At 35.0% G+C, this 22423-nt stretch overlaps 1 protein-coding gene and 1 pseudogene across 1 annotated transcript; both read right to left on the bottom strand.

Annotated features, from left to right (window-relative positions):
- Nucleotides 1–14247: 14247 nt before the first annotated feature.
- On the bottom strand, nucleotides 14248–16629 carry LOC145578380 (putative receptor protein kinase ZmPK1; the record flags this gene model as incomplete). The annotated part of the gene is made up of 1 exon (XM_081635708.1): nucleotides 14248–16629. A coding segment is annotated over one exon (2382 nt), but the record flags the coding sequence as incomplete, so codon positions are not given.
- A 1894-nt stretch (nucleotides 16630–18523) lies between these two features.
- On the bottom strand, nucleotides 18524–21333 carry LOC145578379 (putative receptor protein kinase ZmPK1; annotated as a pseudogene).
- Between the last annotated feature and the right edge of the window lie 1090 nt (nucleotides 21334–22423).

Below are 22423 nucleotides of genomic sequence, written 5' to 3'. Positions count from 1 at the left end.
AATGTCCTGTTCAACAAAATTTTGTACCAAATTATTTTTCAATTTCAAAAATTAGGGTTTAAATTGCTCGTTTTGTTAGTAATTAGAACAAAATATTACTTACATATTATCGTCTTCATCATCAGACGAACTTTGTTGCGATTTTCTACAAAAAAAAAAAAACAAAATTATATCTATTATTTAACATTTCAAAAAATTAAACAATAAAAACTTAACAAATTGATCAAAATCGAGTAAAAATCAAAGTTATTGGAGATATGTTCACCTTTTTGAAGGTGTTTTCGGTGAATCTTCTTCGTTCGCCATGGAATTGCAGTAGTTTTTAGAGAGAGAAATTTAGAGTTGAGTGAGAAAAATGAAATGAGGAGAGAGAATTGCAAATGAATTTATTAGATGAAGCTTTATAATTTATGAGAAGAGAGAGAATGATTTAAAATGATTAAAAAAATAAAGTGGCGGTTATTTTAAAAAAAAAAACTGAAAAACGGAACTCCATTCAATCAGCTGAAAAAACTGAAAAATAAAGTGGGTTGGGCGTGTTTTTTGTTTGGGCTGTGTTTATTGGGCCGCGTGTGGGCTGGAGCATGTAGTTTACTGTGCACCATGGTGCATAGAATACCAATTGGACCCGAAGTATCACGTGACAAAACAACCAAGCAAAAGGCGCTCAAATTTTCCAGCCCAACCCACTAACCCTTAAACCCCAAATTAAACAAAAGAACGAAAAACACGTTGAAATCTTTTCCTGCAACTTCAGCATTGATGCCATTTACAACTAGAGCTCGATTTTTTTTTTCTGTCTCCTTTAAATCAATTCTAGGGTTTATAATTTCTCCATAATTTAATCAACCAATTTCTGCAAAAATCATGGCGAATTCTTCTATACACATTCAATTGAAATTGATTTAAATCGAAATATGCTGGACAATACAGAAAACTTTGATATTAACACAATCAATCTCATACATCACCAGCAAAGGCAGGAATCAATGAAGACATTGGTGGTCGTTTATTTGGTGAAACTAGATAAACTTTGAAGGAAATAAAAAAACATGATTATATCACAAGAATCATGTTAATATTAATATAATAAAAAAAATATAATGATTTTCAGTTCATAAACATAAGGCACTTACATCTTTTTACTTGAGCCATATATCTTCATCGGTGAGACTATTGTCAGATAATTCAAACTTGATGTAAATCTTTCCCTTTGAAGGACGCTTGATAGAGTCATTGAATGATTGAATGATTTCAACTCCAATCTTCTGACTCATATTAACGTGTCCAAAATTCTTAGAAACAGGATAAGTACAATCCAAAATGCCATTTCCATAACAATTTGAATCACGTTCCAATTTTATTCTTTTAAGAACTTTATCAAGATCCCAATGTTGAATCAATGGTAGCGAGAAAGGAATAGTTGAATTTTTCAGGAGGAGAGAGAAGGAAAAAAAAAAAAAAAAAAAAGAGGGAGAGCTTCCAAAAAAAAAAAAAATGCCTCACGTGATTTTACTCGGTCCACAATAATATTAATGTGGACCGGGTTTATTATACTCTTTGTCCTTCTCATTCTACCAAAAGAATTACAAGTAACAAAAACTTGTACAACATTTTGGCAAAACAAATTAAACCCATCATTAAGCTTTAAAATTAACAAAGACCCAACTTATAATAGTTTCATCAAAGACAAAAGGGTGTACTACTAATTACAGCAATAAAAAAAAAATTTTTTTTTTACTCGATCAAGATCAAAATTATTTTTTTTACTACCGACAGATAAACCCAGTGAAAACGCTCCTTTGAAAGACGCATATTATCGAATCTGCCATCGGATTTTCATTTCAGACCGTAAAAATTGAGAAATTCCAGATGTTGATCGTTGCTCTTTGTGTTCCAACCACATACACAAGCACAACATGAGCCAAATTTGGGTCTTGAATAGCGTAAAGCTAAAAGTCATTATATTCAGAAAGACCAGAATCATCAACATTGTAGTAACACCGGAGATGGATCTAAAGTAGTGAACACTAAAAACACCGGAGGTGGACACTAAAAACTTATATTTTTTTGTAGTGAACACTAAAAACTTTAAAAATATATTAATGTCCTTCATTGGAAGTTCTGCTTTAGCAACACCGGAAGTAGATCTAAAGTTAAAGTTTTGGGTCAAATAATCTCATTTAATTTTTTTTTCTTTTTTTAAAAAATTTGTTAAAATATTTTTTAAAAAAATAAATTAATTTAACATTGAATTATTTAATATGAAAAAGATTATATAAAAATTATGAGTAATCTAAAATCTAATGTGTATTAGTACACAAAATTTTATATATATTAACAATGTATAATATAATATATGTGTAGTTTTACGTAATTTGTTAATTTATGAATAATTTAATGTAATTTTTTTATGATATTTGAATCCACTTATATAAAATGCCTCTCGGAAGCTTCTTCAGCTTATAAAGAATAAACTCATGAGATATTTCCACAGCCATTTCACCAGAATAATAGGCAATTAAATTAACTTGAGCTAATATTAAGTTGAAATAATTACATTAGTCGCATAAGTACAAACCCTTCATTAATAGCAAGAAGACGATGAGAAACTCCGGCGGTGGCGCACTGAAGAAACGGCAGTGGCTAGGGAGGTTGTTACGGCAGAGAGACTTGATCTTGCCATAAACGTGGCCATTTACTGAGCTTAAAGTACACGATAACTCATTCTCAAATGTAATAATGGTGTAGTGAAAGAAAGTGCAAAATGGGTGATGAGAAGATAAATAGAGTAGAGAAAATGAAATTAAACCCATGGTTAAAGAGTTGGGGTTTATGATTTGACTAGAGTTAAGAGATGAGTTAAGGCATGTTTGTTATGGTTAGTGAGGTGGCGCCATTGGATTGGTTAGTGGTTAGTGATGATACTTTGGACGTTGCAGAGAGAGAGAGGGGGTGGAACTTGGATGTTGGTAGGGGTGTGTAGTGCAGGAGATCATAGTACAACTTTTTTCATGCAAATCTCTTCTTTTTTTGGACGGATGTGAATTGTGATGTGGCAATTGATGAATGCAACTTTTGAGTCACTTTTTTCACACTTTTGAATTCTGATGCAACATGAGCTTGGCTACAATTGGGGTTGAACAATTTGAGTCACTTTGTCTCCACACATTTTTAATTTAAGTATACGTTTACTTTAGTTTAGTACATTTGCGATATGAGATCTGTTTTGGTCAATTGCATTTTGATTATTAGGTCAACTCCATTTTTGGGTTTCGGGTCCTTAGGGTCTGTTCGGGTCAAGTCATTTTGATATCGAGTCAACTCTGTTTTCGGGGCCTTAGGATCATGTGCGGGTCATGATTGACAGGTTTACGATATTACATTCTTATACTTCGTATTTAATTACACAACCCCCTCAATTCAAACATATTAATTCAAAGTATTAAATTTTTTCTCCCTCAATTTCAAAGCTTCCTCTGTTTTGTCATTTCACGCTTGCCGGGTGCAATATTTCAGCTACTAATATTTTTAATTACAATTAAATAAAAATTATAAAAATTGATATAAATCACAAAATATGGTCAAAGAAGGTTGTTAAAAAAAAAATTCCTCGTTAAGGTGGGTATTAATTGGTATTCGTCCGGCTAGACAAGCAAATTTCACCTTCCTCACTAAGTAAATCATGTCACCACTTGTCAAATGTTATTGGTTTTCTTCACTTAAAAATGTTTGAGAAATCACCAACATCGATATCATTTTGAAAAATGTTTCAATGAATATAATGAAATGAGAGGTAAAAACCCTCTAAGAAAAGTACGTAAACCCAATACAATTTTTTTCTTTTGAAAACAAGGAAGGATTGGCGAGTCCATGTGATCAAATGTTGATCAAATGACAATGTGATCAAACATGGATACTACTCCGTATGATGCAAATGAGTTGCTACTTTATAAAAAGTAAAAAGTTGTTATGGGGAAATTCCCTGTTTCTCATGGTGAGAAACGAAATTTGTTTCTCATGGGGCATTTTCGTGAATAAATCAACAACTTTTTCATTATTGTGGGCTCCACAGTTGAATAAAGTTATTGGTTTATTTACGAAAATACCATGTGAGAAATAAAATTTGTTTCTCACCATGAGAAAATAGGGCATCCTCTTTGTTATGAACACATGTTTCTAAAATAAATGGACTAGCTCCAATTAAATTAGATCCCTCACCTGACCACCACCTCACCTCACCGACCTCACCAGGAAACCCAGCTAACCCAGCCCCGAACACTCGACCACCACAACCCCAATGACCAATACCACCCCAAAACCCCACCAATGAATCAAACCCCCACCAATGGTAATCGAACCCCCCCCCCCCCCCCCTAAACCATAAGATGGGAATAAATATCCATAAGCGGAATATTTCAGAAAGAATAGCTTAGAAATGAGATGTTTGATAATAAATAAATAAATCAACAAATCAAGGAACATTGGGGCTTATAGGTTCCAACTGAGAATGAGGAATATCTAAATTGATATTAAACTGATATATTAATACATAATTCAGGCATATAATCATCAATAAACAAAAGTCTCTCAAGGTAGGGGTTTTCACTTTTCAATACAGATTTTGATATGGTAGACAAGATAGTTGACAGCAGCATCAACCTCTTGAGCAACCTAATGGTTTGCTTGAATTGCATTGCAGAATGTCGTGGATTAATCAGTAATCATCCCCATGAATTCCCGATTTTTGGGGAGACGGACGTAATAGCATATCTCGCAGTCATTACATTCCTCGGGCTCATCTGCAAGAGATCAAACACAACCAAAGTTGGCCAAGTATAATGTCATAGTCATCAGTTCCATTCCAATCAACAAAAACAAAGAACTAAAAAAGATACACACAACAGAATTTGGCAACAGTCTAAATATAATCACAAGTAAAGAGTCGTACCAGAAAAGGATCTGGTGATCCCCAGGCTTTCACAAATGTCAGCGGAAACCGCAATATCTTTATCCCAAGGAACCAACACCTGGGCGAAAAACAGCTCGGCTGGAGCTTGAGGATCATCAACCCGCTTAGCTTCAAAGTTTTTATGTAAGAAAATCTAACCACCACTCAGCCTCCCCCTTTTCTACGACCACCACCAGCCACCCCCTCGTCGGCTACCGGCGAGCGCCCTTCCGTCGCCGGCACCAATTCTTCTCTTGCCGGTGACCCAATCTAACGTTCCGACCATCACCGGAGCTCCAAAAACTCGTAATCCTTACTGCTTTGGCTCGAGCATTGCCGATTTCCTCTACTTCGGCGCCGACACTGGACATTGACTTGCTCCCTCCCCCACGATTGACGTCGCATGCATGTCATCCCTTGGACTTTTGGTCTATCTCTCTTCCACTTAAACAACCATCCTGAAACCCTAAATCCCCAAAATTGAAAATTCTAGGGTTTTGAATTTTTGATTTTGGGGTTTTAGGATGGTGGTTTATGGGGGTAAAAGGGTGGAGATGGTTGGGGGAGGGGAGAATTACCTTCGTACCGGTGCAGGGGGTGGGGTTTGGGTGTCGTCTAGGCGCTGACCATAGGGGAGAGAGTTGTTTTGCAAGTGGAGGGAGGGGTTTTAGGGTGGGGGGGAAGGTGGTTTTGGGAAGGAGTGGGTGGTGACGGCATAGGGTTAGGGGGGAGGGTGGCCGCCGGGGCCGAAGAGGACGTTGGTCGCCGGTGGGGGTGGGGGCAAGGGGTTGGGCTGGCGTAGGGGTGGTGGTGCGATGGGGAGAGTGGTTGGGGTTTGGTTTTTTTTGTTTTTATTTTTTTGTTATAAAATAATAATAAAATGAACTAATTAGAATATTCCATGTGGCATAATTAGCCTTGATGACTGACGGAGTTGACGCCCGTTAGTCATTTGGGTATTTGATGACATTTTTAAGAAAGTGATGAGTATTTGGTGAATTTGAAAATTTTCATGGGTATATGGTGAATAAAAAAATAACTCAAAGGCATTTGATGAAATAACCGTAAAATTAAAGAAGCTAATATGCAATAGGATTCCTATTATTATCATAAATTTCCTATTTTACCCCTGTTTTTAATGTCCTTTTAGTTTTGTTTTGGGGTTTTGACTAGCGTTGTTTTGGGCTTCTCCGTATCACTAGAAATAAAAGTTTCGATGCTTTTATTTCTAGTCAAAAGGCCAATAAAAACTCGAAACTTCAAGACCGTCATACATCAATTTCAACACGTTGTCATCATAAAAAAAAAAAAAAGAAAATATAATATCCAGGAGAAAACTCTAGGGAAGAGACCCGCGAAATCAATTTTTTATTTTTAGCAAAAAGTTGATTAGGGAGCAAAGTATAGTAGGGAAGTCAAAGCGTTGCCAAAAAATGTTACCATTAGGGTCCTTAAGAACAAGGTTTCCGGAATCGAGTAGCTCAGCTCTATCAACTGCAGTTGCGTAAGTATTAGTATCTCACACATTTGAGCCACCATAGTCTATCAACACCAACACACCATATTTCCTTAGGGTGAGCATCGAGCCTCGACTGTTGACAGGATTGTCGCGATTAGCCGTCCAAACAAGGGTTTTTTCCTTAGAGTTGGTGAACCAAATTGCGAAATAATAAGCATTGATGGTGTCACTAAAAGTATAGAAGCCACAAAGTTAAGGTTTTGTCAGGAGAAATGTGAAAATTTGAAGCAGCATTTTTAGTAGTTAAGGAAGAATCTCTAGGAAGATAATTTGAAAATTTTGTTGCTGATACTAAATTTAAGAAAAAGGTGTCAAGAATAGGTAGATTATGGTTTGGGTTTTCATTGAGATAGTTTACTGCATTAATGAGAAAGTGAAGATTATGTTTATGGTATTGAATATTGTTATATCTAGTGGTTTAATTTATACGAGTAGACAAAGTTAAGGAATCTTATAAATTTGACTTTATTTTTTCGTGACAACCACGATCCACTATTTAGAATAGTTATTGACTTGTATTATTTTCCAAATTTTATTTCGCATGTAGGGATAGTAGATTAACCAACCGAGGTGATAATAGGGTTGTTTGAGTCTATTTTAGATGAGGTTAAAAATGACTAATGGAATGCCGAGTGTAATATGTGGTCGGGTTATTGGGTGTTGATCAATTTTGATGAAGTGGTATTTACACAAATCACGCTACAACTCATGCATCTAAGTTTCGAATAATGATCTTTGCAAAAGTCAATTAACCAAATCAATCACTTTTTTTTTTTTTTAATTTTTTATTATACAAGATGGATAGCTAACTCGCATTTGATATTATCTTGTTTATGTCAACCTGTTAAAATAAACAAGAATAGCAGGTCAAGTCTAACCTAGCTACTTGTAACTATTCGAATGATTTCATAAATTGCTGTGCAAACCCGCCTTTCTCGTGGCCATGAGGCAAAATTAGTTGGTGGCCTGGTCAGGGACGAGCATCTTTACTCACCACTCAATTTGTATTTCCTGTTTCTTTTGTGTGTAAATTGACCAATATGGTCTCTTAAAATGACCACAAAAACAAAAGAAAGAGTGTCATACTCATGCTTCGAAAGTGTGAAAAAGAAATTAAGTGGATGGGTTCTACTTCATAGTTTCTACATGTATGGAAGAATTCTATTAGAGCCTACATATATTGTGTATATTGTATAGCTAACCGGCCTATCTCATGAGCCCTAATCTTTTGTTAATTAGGTTGTATAAATATACTTCTCATACTCTAATAGAAACTACGGAAAACCATTTCGTGACATGGTATCGGAACCAATTAAATTCTAATCCCTAAAATTCTAAATTCTAATCCCTATTATTAAATTCTAAATTCTAATCCCTAAATTTCTGAATTTTTAATTCCTAAATTTCTGATTTTTTTTTTCTACTACTTCTCCTACTTGATCACTAATGGTGATTGACAACAACATGATGTCTTCTTCTATCACTACCGCACACACTGATGATTTGCCCACTAATTTTCTACATAAGGAACGACCCAAGTCGAATTTATATTGCACTCATTGTAATCGTACGGGTCATGCACTAGTGGAAAAAAGGCCATCCGTAACGGGTAAAAAGGGCCCATCCGTAAGGGGCAGCGGTCGTTACGGATGGCCATTATTATTCGTAACGGGCATTGTCCGTTACAAATAATAACTTATTCGTAACGGACATTTCAAATGTCCGTTACGAATAATGAGTTATTCGTAACGGGCGTTTCAGATGCCCGTTACGAATAACTCATTATTCGTAACAGACACCTTAAATGCCCGTTACAAATAAGGTTTTATAGTAATAATTAAGTACTTATTTGTAACGGGCAAAAAAAATGTCCGTTACGAATAAGTGCTTATTTGTAACTGGACAAATCTCCTGCCCGTTACAAATAGTCATTAAATTAAATTTTTTTTTGATTAAATTTCGGCATCATGTATTTATATATAATTAATATATATTAATTAAAACCTGTTATAATAAACCTGTTCCTGTAAATAAACAATTATAAAGAACAAAATTTCGTAAAAATTAATACGACATAATATAAAAATTTAAGTAGTAAAATATTACAAAAAAAAACTTGTATAAATTTATCCAACACATACAACAACACTAATAATATTACTTTGTTCCACCTAAACTAATACTTATGCATTCAATAAATATTTAGTTCGAAAGTATTGCGCCCACTGTTCTCGAACAACATTCAACTCGTCAACATCATACGGGGCTTTCCTTGGACAAAATCCTTTAAAAAAAACATATGAATGAGGTTAGAAAATAAAAACAATCCATAATAAAAACAATCATTAGAATAAATGTGATGGTCCAAATTATAGAAATAAAACTCAAAATATAGAAATAAAACACATAACATCCATAATTAACTTACATTTTGGTTTCTATGAATTGAAATCAATGAAATAAGACCATTTACTCACTTTTGGGAGCATATGAAGCCAAAAAGGTTTCAAAATTGCCTAATGGACTTCTATCTTTCCCATCTTTCATGTTTTGGTCCAAATTATAGAAATAAAACACATAACATCCATAATTAACTTATATTTTGGTTTCTATGAATTGAAATCAATTAAATAGGACCATTTACTCACTTTTGGGAGCATATAGAGCCAAAAAGGCTTCAAAATTGCCTAAAAGACTAATTTTGATTACGAAGAATGTGATTTTGATACTATTTTGATTTTAAATGTTTAATTTTAATTACTATTGAGAGATATTCTTCCTCTTCTAGCCTAGGTTGTCTGAGTCCTAAGTCTACCATACAAAGAGATCAATTGTTAGAATACAGGAAAAACAATAATAAACACAGATTTCAAACAATAAAAAATTTCAAATGTACAATGATATTTATTAAAGAGATAGAACACATCATTCAGTAAGTAGGGCAATTTTACAAGACCAAAAGTCCCAGGTATTCACTAGGTTAGTGACTATTAGCTGCATATGTGTTGTCATGTACTCTGTAAACTTTACCAAAGAAGTAATACATCACTATTCCAAAATATAATATTGAGAAAAATTTTGTGTAACATTGCAAAAACACAACAGAACACTACACCACTGAACCTTCCAGCTGAAAATAACTGAGAATAAAGTAGACACTGCATGCAACATGATATCTATATAAAGAAGATCATAGAGAACAGAGTCTATTGGTTATTACTTACAGAGAGGGTCTCCCAGAAGCTTTTGGTTGTTAGTACCCACATCGAGCATAACTGGAAGTACCTGTTAAAAATGAAAGTTAAAAGTGTAAAATTGACTTATACACAAATCAAGATGTGGTATAAAACAGGATATGGAGAAGATATAATTGAACAGAAGTATCATAGTCATACCCTCTGTGGGTTCATTCCTGCAGCAGCAACATATACATCAAGTTTACCAATAGGTATGCCAATTCCCTGAACTCCAAGATCTCCAAAACCGAGAATTCGGCTGCCATCTGTGACGACTATCATATCAACCTGCAATTGCATGAGTAATTAGGGCTATCAATTTCATTCACAACTAGATATAAGTTTAGATTAGTTCTAAAGAGGGCTAGATAAGTCTTGATAGGGGGTCTTCAGGTGAAAAGAATGAAGCCTTAATGGGACTGACCCTTGAAGAGATATAGGGAATGTAAATTGCAGAACTTTTCACAAAATTTTCATTACTCAGTTGCTCTAATGAACCAATGTTACAATAATAGCATATCATCCTCTTGTAGCAAATCAAGTACCAGGATCAATAGGTTTAAAAAAAAAAATCATGGCAAGGTAGATGACAAAGGCTACAAAATTAATTAAGCTATAATTTTATAATGGTGATCAAAGCCAAAGAGCTAATCACCTTCCATTGTAGCCATTGAATATCCTTGCCCTCATACACATAGGCCATTCTAGTGCACTATTATACGAAGATTGGTACAAGTTTAAGGCAACTCACAAGTAATACATGTATTCCACTCGAATTTTTACATCAACAAGACAAATTACTTTCCACATTTTCCAGAAATTATTCACTACTGAAAAACGACATCAAATCAATCACATTCTTCGTAATCAAAATTATTACAATCAATCAATCAAAAAATTTAACAACAAAATTATAAGACTACTAAATGTTTAATTTTAATTACTAATTTTGATTTCCCAGCAAAATCAAATAATCAAATTAAACATGTAAAATCAATCAATTAATTTGGGGAAAAAAAACCTATAATTAAGTAATTGCAATTAAGCAAATTGAAACAAGGGTTACGAAATTGGGGGAGGAGAGAGAAGGATAGCATCAAATTGAGCTTACAGGAAGCTATTGATGGGAATTTCTTGAGCAGGACCGAGCTTACAAGACCGAGAACTTGAGAGCTTGAGCTGCTTCAATGGAGAGAGCTTGGGAGTGAGAGAGGGAGTCGCGACGAGAGGGGCCACCGGAGTTTGGAGAAGACCGAGAACTCAGAGTGCGCTTCAATGGAGAACTCAAAGTGCGCTTCAATGGAGGATGCTTAGGAGAAGAGTAAGGATGAAAGGAGCAAATTAAAAGTAGGAGAGAGAAATAGGCGACCCGAAAAGACCGAACTGAGCTTGGAGCTGCTTTGATGGAGTTGAGGGAGGTAAGGACGACGCGGGAGCTGGTTCAATATTGGAGAAAGAAAGGGGAAATATTTTGAGAGAGAGTGAGTGAGAAAGGGAAAATTAAAAATTTAGGGTTTACTTTGAAACCTTATTCGTAACGGACACTCCTTGTTGGTTACAAATAACTAGGTCAAAATTTTGTTGACTTTTCTATTTGTAACGGGCAAGACTTGTTGGTTACGAGTAGTCGGTTATTCGTAACGGGCAGAATAACGCTCGTTACGAATAACAACTTATTCGTAACGGGCACCAATTTGTCCGTTACAAATATCTCTTTTCCTGCACAAGTCACAACTTTTTTGTAACGGACATTGAATTTACCCGTTACAAATGATGTAATTATAATAGGAATTCATATGCCCATTACGAATAGCTTGTTAAAATAAGATTTTTTCCACTAGTGATGATTATGATGGTTGTTTTCTTCTTCATAGCCTACCCGAATGGTGGCTGAACAGATATGGACACCACGGACGATCGGCTGTTGCTCCATCTAAGAACGTTGCTGCTGCATCATCTGAGAACGCTGCTACTGCTATACCTTCGCCTGATGTGTTGCTTCTGTGTCGCAAGGTCTGCCAGGCCGCGGGGACATCCCGTGACCCTGTCCCGCGGCTGCTGCCTCCTTCTCGCAGCTTCTGCCAGGCCGCGGGGATATCCTGCGCCTTTGCCCCGCGGCTGCTACCTCCTCTACCTTACCGCTGCTCCCTGTTTCTGCCATTACCCTTATTTTGGGTGGTATGTTCGGTCCACCTATAGATTATATTGATGATGATTATTTATCATCGTCAAGGATTATTGACACCGGTGCATCCCATCATGTTACCGGCAATGAGAAATTTCTACAAGATGCTCACTCAATCATTTCTTGTCCTGTTGGTCTTCCCGATGGTGCTAAGGCCATGGCTACTAAGGAGGGTCGTGTTGTCTTGGCAGATGGCATTACTCTTCAACATGTTCTATTTGTTCCGCAATTGAATTGCAGTTTGATTTCGGTGTCTAAGTTGATTGATGATTCTAATGGTTTTGTCCGATTCACTAATTCTCTTTGTGCTATACAGGATCAACCCTCGGGGAGCTTAATTGAAGGCGGTGAACAAATAGATGGCCTATATTATTTCCGCCATAACCCAAAAGTATGTGCAATCACGGGTCCAGAGATATCTACTTTTGAGTTGTGGCATCGTCGTTATGGGCATCCGTCGGAGAAAATTTTCAAATTGCTTCCTGCTATTCGAGGTAGTACTGGTACTAAGTTTTTACATAAAGCATGTGAAATTTGTCTTCTAGCTAAACAAACCCGAGACAGTTTCCCTGATAATGATAGTCATGCTAGTCGTATTCTTGAAATGATACATTGTGATTTGTGGGGACCGTATAAGACGACTTCTACTTGTGGTACTCATTATTTTTTAACTATAGTGGATGATTTTTCAAGGGGTGTTTGTGTTTATTTGCTGAATAATAAAACTGAAGTTTATTCTTCTTTCTGCTGTTTCTTTACTATGGTTAAAAATCAATTTGATGTTACTGTTAAGTGTGTCCGGAGTGATAATGGAACCGAATTCAAACACATGCTTCCCTATTTTGATGAACATGACATTCTTTTTCTAACCTCTTGTGTCGGTACCCCTCAACAAAATGGTCGGGTAGAGCGTAGACACCAACATATATTGAATGTTAGTAGAGCATTGATGTTTCAAGGCAATTTGCCAATTGGTTTGTGGGGAGAGTGTGTTCTTGGGGCGGTTTATGTTATTAATCGCACTCCTTCTATTTTACTTGATAAGAAAACTCCATATGAAATGTTTTTTTGGTAAACCACCTAATTTTGATGCATTGTGTGTCTTTGGGTGTCTTTGCTTTGCTCATAACCAAAAAGCTAAGGGTGATAAATTTGCTCCTAGGAGTAGGAAATATGTGTTTGTGGGTTATCGTCATGGCAAGAAGGGTTGGAAGATAAAGACTACAAAGACTTTGAAAATACAAGGAGTCATACAAAGACTTTGAAAATACAAGGAGTCATACATTGATACATGTATAGTTCATTTTATTTTTCTTTCTTAGAATTTTTCTTGTCTTTCCTAAGAAGGGGAGATTCATAGATCTTTCGTTTCATAAAAATTTCAATATAATGTGAATTTTAGATATTTACCAAAAAAAAATTAAAAATAAATAAAATAAATAATAATAATAATAATATTATTATTATTATTATTATTATTTTATTTTTGAAAAAAAAAAATTATTGTTAGATTGTTGGATTGGTCTAAATTTTTATTTTTCACTAAAAGATATTAGAGATCCAGTTAAACTGCTAAAGGTGAGTGTTAGCACAGGTAAAAGTCAAATTGATGTAATTTTATGAAATGGATGAAGTATGTAAAGCTAGCACATGATAATATAACAATCATTATATTGTACTCTGCAAATCTCCTTACTCCGAGTGAGGCAATGATCGATGTCCACCTAAATTACTATTAATTAATAATTACTAAATTACTTTTAATTAATAATCATGTGCATGTAGATGTAGTGTACTACTAGGATAAGTTAATTACACATTAATTTATATTTGGAATTAGAGGAAAAATCATAGGAAGTATAGATCTTTTAACCCTACATGTAATCACAACACCTTGCACACAACTGATTATATGACACAGTACCATTAGTACTTGCTTGTTAGAATTGAATTTGATTGCATGATTGAGTACTAGTTACAAAACAGAGCAATGCACAACTAAACTAAAGTTACATAGTTGCTGCTTTATCTTCACACTCGGCAAGAACTTGGCCAACCGTATCCATTATTGGGCGCTTCAACCGGACGTTCTTCGCACATGGAACGATCATTATCTGATGAGTGTTGCTAATACTAATTTACGTAATACTCTGTATTCATTAGTATAAGTTTCAAAATTATTCTTTAATTTAAAAATTAAATCCTATAATTTACACAACTTTTTATTACTCCGTATTATGTATGTAATTATAAAAAGTTGTGTAAAATGAGTAGAAAATTAAACTTTAGTACTACTGAAAATGCAAGTACATTATTAGAAGTTGCATTTAAATTAAATGAGTACTACAAATATAAGTCACACATAGCCTGGAGTATCTACTGTTGCAGTTTCATCTTGACAGTCTGCAAGAATTTGTGTAACTGCTTCCATTGTTGGCCTCTTATTCCTGTCGTCGTCCACGCACAAAAGTCCTATCTCGATCAACTTAGCAGCTTGATTCTTGCTGAATTTTCCTTCCAACCTTGGATCGACCATGTCTTCCATCCACAAGTCCTCTCCATCTTGCAATTTTGTTTTCGCCAAGCTTACAAAGGTTGAAAATTCTGTAACCTCTTCTTCACCAAGGTTATCATCAACTGCACAACTCGTTAGACGAGTTCCTTTCACAAGCTCTAGTACCACAACCCCATAACTGTATACATCAATCTTTGCGGTGAGTGGCAGGTTCGTTGTCCATTCAGGAGCCATATAGCCTTTTGTGCCTCGGATTTGTGACAAATTTGATAGTCCATGACCTCCTCGTTGACATAATTTTACAAGGCCAAAGTCCGAGATTTTAGGCTCAAAATTGGAGTCTAAAAGTATGTTTCCGGGCTTCACATCACAATGGATAACCCATTCGAGGCACTCATGATGAAGGTAAGCCAAACCTTTCGCCGTGCCTAATGCAATTTTAAACCTCTTATCCCATTCAAGAACAACAGAGTTGTTAGAGGACGAGAACAAGTGGTTGTCCAAAGATCTATTCGCCACGTACTCATAAACCAAGAGCCTGTGTTTCCCTTCGGAACAAAAGCCCCAAATTCTTGCTAAGTTCATGTGGCTGATCCTGCCAAAAATGCTCACTTCTGCCCAAAATTCTTCCTCTCCTTGAACGACGTTTTCCAATTTCTTTACTGCAACCACCCTTTCATCGGCTAAAACACCCTTGTAAACGGCTCCAAACCCTCCTTTTCCTAGAACTTGATTAAATTTTTCGGTTGCCCTCTTGAGCTCGTCGTAGCTAAAATTCCTAAACTGAGTAGTAAGTATATGATACCCCTCCTCCAAAGAAGCCGAAATTACATGTTTTCTAAAAAAGAAACACCAACTTGCAACCAAAATCATGACTTCGATTGTCCCAATAGCTCCACCAAATGAGTATACATACACCCACTTAAAGCTTCGAGTTGAGGCATCATTATACGAATTAGGCAAGAGTACTACCTTCGAATCCCCACAAGCCAAACGCGACACATTAAGAATAATTCCATTAACCTCTAATATTTTTACCCTTGTTGGAATTCTAAGGTACAAACTATCATCTGCCATATTATACCCATTAAAAAGATCACCTTTCGTGTAACAAGACCATGACTCACCTCTTGTTACATGTTTAAATGCTCGACAATGACAATCCCCTAAGCATAATTGTTGACAATCATTAAATATAACGTTTCTTCTATAATTGAGATCAAATCCATAGTAATCGACATGGGGTAACTTAAGAAATTGAGAATCGTTACACCCCCTTTCGAATTTAGGCTTGCATCCCCTGCTCCAATCACTCGAATTTACGGGTTCATAGTATGGAGGGCACGCACATTTTGTGTCCGGTGTATAAATACAAATCCCATTCCTACCACATAAACCATGAACATTACATTGTTTAGCAATAGCCTGCCATGTTACCACCCATAATCCCGACGAATTATTCAAGCTATATAACCTCAAATTACCATCATAATCCATTGTTAACCTTCTTTTAACCCCCAAACTCGAATCCAAACTACGAAATTCTAGCGAATCACTAGAAACAAAGGTTCCTATATCATTAAAACTTGCAACCCTACTACTATAGTAACTAGTCCTACCATTACCCCATATAGTATCATCAGGATTAGGCCAATATATGCTCGTAAATTCGGGGCCATCATAAACCATTTTAAGCACATTATCATTATCAAAAAAGAAACTATAATATCCGGGATTAAAAACAAAGGGTGATATTCGAGAAATCAATTTATTGTTCTTAGTAAAAGGTTGATTAGGGAGCAAAGTATCAGTAGGAAAATCAAAGCTTTGCCAAAGAATATTACCACTTTTGTTCTTAAGGACAAGGTTCCCGGAGTCTAGTAGCTCGACTCGGTCAACACTTGTTGAGGAAGTGTTTGTTTGCCAAACATTTGAGCCATCGAGGTCAGTTAAGACTAATGCACCATCTTTCCTTAGGGTGAACCTCGAGCCTCGGCCATTGACGGGTTTTACGGGATTAGCCGTCCAAATGACGGTTTTATCCTTGGCGTTGGTGTACCAAATTGAGAGATAGTAAGCATGGGTGGTTTCATTGAAAGTGTAGAAGCCACAAGTGAAGGTTTTATCAGGGGAGAAGAGAAGGTTTGAAACCGATCGCGAATTTTCGACTAATAAGGAAGATCCTCTTGAGATATAGCTTGAAGATGTTGCTAAAATGAAGAAAAAAAGTGGTGTTAATTGTGAAGATGAAGATAGTTAGGAGGCCCATGTAAGAGATTTCTTTTTTTCCCAAAAAAGGAAATAAGCTAGCTAGTGTTTATAATGCCCAAAATAGCAAGTACTTCATATTTATAAGTTATTTCATTTTAACGGTTCACATTTGGTCATTCTCCAACATAAAACCAACTCAAACTTCGTAAATTAAATCTTAATATTGTAGTTAATTTTCAACTCGTATGAGCAAAAATTATAAAGAATTAATACAATGAAACATTGAAACTAATGAAATTAATGTAATAAAATCTAATGCAACTGTGTTTATTATTATTGTATTTGTATATGTAAATAACGTGGAATATGCGAGTAATGTTACGAATAAATAAATAAATAAATAGATAAATTCACATAAAAATACAAAGGAAGTATGTATGTATGTGGTTGCTTATGAGTGGTATATGAAAAGTCTTGTATGTGGTGCAAGCATATACAACTGACACGTTAGTGAAGTTAGCCAAGTAAATAAAACTCATCGAAAGTCATGGTAAGAAATCGAAGTCGGTCTATTCAACAATTGCAAGCACTATAGTATTAATAGTAGCACACCAAATACGAAACTTCAAACTTCATTTGTTAGATTGATTTTGTATATTGTATATTTATTTGTCTCATTTAAAAAATATTCTATTCACATATAGAGTAAATGTAATTTTGATCATGAAATTATTCATCAATTTTAACCAAAAAAAAAAAAGGACGAAACATGATAAACGGACCTGGGTCACACCCGTCACAACTGTTCACTTTACAAGACCAAAGAGGTTCCACCGCAAAATCATACGGCAATGAGGCGAGTAGCCCCTTAGTGGACACAATTATCTTCTTCTGGGATACACATTCCAATACAAATTCTCACTTATAAATTCAACCGATATGGGACAACACACCACTCACATGTGGGTAAGCTCATGGGCTCAACAAAACATGCTAATTTCCCTAAATTCAAAATGTTTAATTTAACACTATTTTGTTAGCCTATATGTGCAGAAATTACGTCAATAAATCTAATACAGTACTACTATACACTTCGTATAATGTAGTGTATCTGTGTATATTACTTTTTTTTTTTTTTTTGACAATTCTGTGTATATTACTTGAAATGAGTAATAATGCTTCTGTCTTCAAAATAAAAATAAAAATAAAAAAAGAAAAAAAAAAGTACTAATGCTTCTAGATTCAGAGGACGAATGACGACGTTGAAAAGGCCACGCACCGAATATGCTGTTGTCATTTATCAACCAAATATTTTTGGTCCATAATAAGTTGATAGTCTTCCCAAAATCTCATATAGAAATCCTTTTTAATAAGATTTTTTTAAAAAATTATATTTTTGTCATTATACTTGAAGTTAGATTGGAAAAAACCATATTTAAGTCTTGTTCTCTTCACCTTTAAAGGAATAACTAGATTAAAATCCCGTGCAATGCACGGTTGTTAATAAATATTTTTGACAATAGTAGTATAAAATAATACTCCTTATAAAGTTATGAAAGATATGCAAAAATATTTCATTTATGTATATATAGAATATGATTGTTGCTATTGTCCAAAAAAAAAAAAAAAAAAAAAAAAAGAATGTGATTGTTAAAGTGGAAAGAAAATATCATGATGTACGATTAGTTTACTTAAAGATTTTGCAAAAAAAAAAAAAAAAAAAAAAAAAAAAAAAAAAAGTGGCGGGAAATTTTTTTACCAATTAATGACAAGTGTCATTGGTTATTCGCTTTTAGTATAAGTTAATAGATATTTAGTAAATAATTTCAATTCAGTAAAAAAAAAAAAAAAAAAAAAAAGTAAAATTCGGGAATAATTATTTTAGTTCAAATTTTGAAAATTGTAAAGAAAAAATATAATAAGAAATCGAAAAATAATTTAAATTCAACAAATTTTAATTTGGAAATAAGGTGAAGCAAATAAGGCCTTAATTACAATATTATTTTACATTATGAAGGTAAAAATATCATATCCTAGAAGCTAGGATAACACGTTTGGAGTACATATTATTGTCAAACAATTTATAATTTTAAACAATTTATAATTTTAAACAATTTTTTGAATTTTTTACAAGAATTACTTCTTTGATTTATGTTTTTAATTTATATGCATACAATAACACATTAACATACATACAAGCATTCTCGGCAAAAAACGAAAAACCAAAAAAAAAAAACTTACATCCAAGCATTTTGCTCAAAAATAAATAGAATAAATATCCAAGCATTATTTTTAAGGAGTATTTGTCACATAGTTGCAACTTCATCTTCACACTCGGCAAGAGCTTGGGCAACTGATTCCATAGTTGGACGCTTGTTCCTGTCATCCTCGACACACAAAAGACCTATCTCGATCATTTTAACTGCTTGGTTTCGACAGAATTTTCCTTCCAATCTCGAATCCACCAAGTCATCGATCCATGAATTCCCTCCATCTTGCATCTTACCTTGTGCAAATCTCACAAAACTTTTCAATTCAAGCATCTCCTCTTCTTTAACATTATCATCGACTACCCAACTCGATAGTCGAAGCCCTCTCACTAGCTCTAGTATCACCACTCCGTAGCTGTAAACATCAACCTTTGATGTAAGAGGAAGGTTTGTTGTCCACTCGGGAGCCATATACCCTTTCGTGCCTCTCATCATGGACAACTGGGATAACCCTTGGCTATCGCGTTGGCATAACTTTGCTAACCCAAAGTCTGATATTTTAGGCTCAAAATCACTGTCCAAGAGTATGTTTTCAGGCTTTACATCACAATGGATAACCCATTCTAGGCACTCGTGATGAAGGTATTGTAAGCCTTTCGCGGTACCTAGTGCAATCTTGTACCTCTTTTCCCACTCAAGAAGGATGCTTGTAGTGGAGGAAGAGAACAAGTGTTTGTCTAAGGATCCATTCTCGACGTACTCATAAACCAAGAGCCTTTGTATCCGTTCTGAACAAAACCCCCACATTCGAGCTAAGTTCATATGATTGATCCTACCAAATGTGCTCACTTCTGCCCAAAATTCCTCCTCCCCTTGGACTACATTTTCGAGTTTCTTCACAGCTACCACCCTTTCATCCGCCAAAACACCCTTGTAAACAGCTCCAAACCCTCCTTCTCCTAGAACTTGCTTGAAATTCTCCGTTGCCCTCTTGAGTTCGCCGTAGCTAAAGCTCCTAAATTGACTAGAAATAGTCCGATACCCTTCTTCCAAAGAACCTAAAGCCCCATGTTTCCTGAAAAAGAAACACCAACTTGATACGAAAAGAAGGACTTCAATGGCTCCAATAGCCACACCAAATGAGTATAAATATGCCCACTTAAAGCTTCGAGCTGAGGCATCATTATACAACATGGGTAGCTGTACTATCTTCGGATCACCACCTCCACAAGCCAAACGCGATACACTAAGGATATTATTGGACTCCAATGTTTTCACTCTTGTAGGAATTCTAAGGTACAAACTCTCATCATACATGTGCCCATTGAAAAGGTCACCTTTCGTGTAACAAGTCCATAACCCGCCTCTTATGGCATGTTTAAATGCTGCGCAACGACAATCCCCTAAGCAAATTTGTCGACAATCATGAAAAGAAATGTTTTGAGTATAATTGAGATCGAAACCATCGTAATCGACATTAGGTATCTCAATAAATTGAGTTTCATTACATCCCCTTTTAAATTTAGGCTTGCATCCCTTGCTCCAATCATTCGAATTCACGGGTTCATGGTACGGAGGGCATGAACATTTAGGGTCCGGTGTATAAATACAAATCCCATTCCTACCACATAAACCATGTACATCACATTGTTGAATAATAGCTTGCCATGTTACGGTCCATAACCCGGACGTATCATTCAAACTAAAAAGCCTCAAATTCCCATCATAATCCATTGTTAACCTTCTCTTAACCCCTATACCAACATCGGAAGCACTAAATTGTAGTCTATCACTTGATACAAGAGCGCCTGTATCATCAAGAACTGCAACCCTAGTACTATTGTAACTTGTTCTACCATTTTGAAAGACACCGTTATCAGGATTAGGCCAATATATGCTTGAAAATTCAGGGCCGTCGTAAACCATTTTAAGCACATTATCACTATCAAAGTAAAAAATAAAATAGCCAGGACTAAAAACTTGCGGAGATATTCGAGAAATTAATTTTTTGGTTCTTTGTAAAAAATTGATTAGGTAACAAAGTATCAGTTGGAAAATCAAAACTTTTCCAAAGTACTTTACCACTTTTGTTCTTAAGAACAAGGTTCCCGGAGTTAAGAAGCTCGACTCTATCAACCGCGACTGAGGAAGTATTTGTTGCCCACACAAATGAACCACCACGGTCAGCTAAGACTAGTGCACCATCTTTCCTTAGGGTAAACCTCGAGCCATGGCCGTTTACGGGTTTATCTCGATTAGCCGTCCAAACAACGGTTTTTTCCTTAGAGTTGGTGTACCAAATTGAGAAGTAATAGGCATGGGTGGTGTCATTGAATGTATAGAAGCCACAAGTGAAGGTTTTGTCCGGCGAAACGAGATGTTTCGATGAAGCATCTTCGACAGTCAATGAAGAGCCTCTAGGTAGATAATTTGAAGGTTTGGAAGATGTTACAAAAAAGTTAAAATTGCAAATAATTAAGAGGAAGAAGATTATTTGAGCACTCATGATGATGGTTTAGTGGGCGATACAGGCAATATTATTTTATTAGTGAATAGAAATCGTAATATTTACAATTCCTTCCATCCCTCTAAATTTGTCTAAAGTTTTGGTGTTGTGTTGAGTTTGCCTCATACGACCTCTTTTATAGGGAAAGCGAATGAAAATAAAGATAAGAAATGACAATAAATAAATAAATAAAATCCACATGCGAAAGTTTCAATCAAGTTTTTAAACATTTGAAAATTATTCTTTGGAGGGAATAGAGAAAGAAGGATTGGAGGGAATAGTTGCTTTCCGATTGGCAAGAGTTTCGTTTGTTGAATAGTTGTGACTTGAGACTAGTTAGTGAATGGATAAACGAATGTTATAATTTTGTAAAATTTTACGATTGCGTGATTAATACGGTCCGAAGTAATAACAAACCAAATATAGTACAATTTTGTGACATTGAACATGATTTATACGTAGTACATACAATCATCCACAAAAAATAAATAAAGAAATTCTGCGTGAAAATAATGGTTGGCTCTAATAGTGTCGTAAAAAAAAAAAAAAAAAACAAAAATCCCACTTGATTTCATTATTAGCCTTACCTTGATGTCTTGAACTTTTCGAAAATATTTGGGTCTTAATATTTTGCACTAGAGAAGACATGGAGCACATTATTCTATACGATAGAATTATATAAGAATGTATTTCTTTTTAAGTTATTTATTTTTACTTAAAAGTTTTGCTCTAGATTGAATTACATTGGGTTGATCCTTATAATTCAGCATTCTTGTAGAGTTGTAAGACCTGGGTTACATTGTTAGGGAGGCTTAACCTTCAAAATAATGTCAAAATAGTTGTCTGACTGATTATATCTTGAGTAAATTGTTGTTGTGTGTTTAAATGCCACGACATCCAACACATCTATACAACAACATGCGTAATAACAACAGTGTAGCATTCTCACTATAATTTACAGTGGAGTTTGATTTTACACTTTTATTCCCAAATTCTACTTTTGACTAGCTTTTGTAATTCATTGTTATGATATAACATAAAATTAATTTCTATCGTTTTATTTGTTTATAATTTGGCTTATTAAGTGTTA

The sequence above is a fragment of the Chenopodium album genome, chromosome 14, assembly GCF_948465745.1.
Source record: "Chenopodium album chromosome 14, dcCheAlbu1.1, whole genome shotgun sequence".
Lineage (NCBI taxonomy): Eukaryota > Viridiplantae > Streptophyta > Magnoliopsida > Caryophyllales > Amaranthaceae > Chenopodium > Chenopodium album.
Note: the sequence above shows the minus strand (reverse complement) of the source record. Positions and strands in the feature narration are given on the sequence as shown.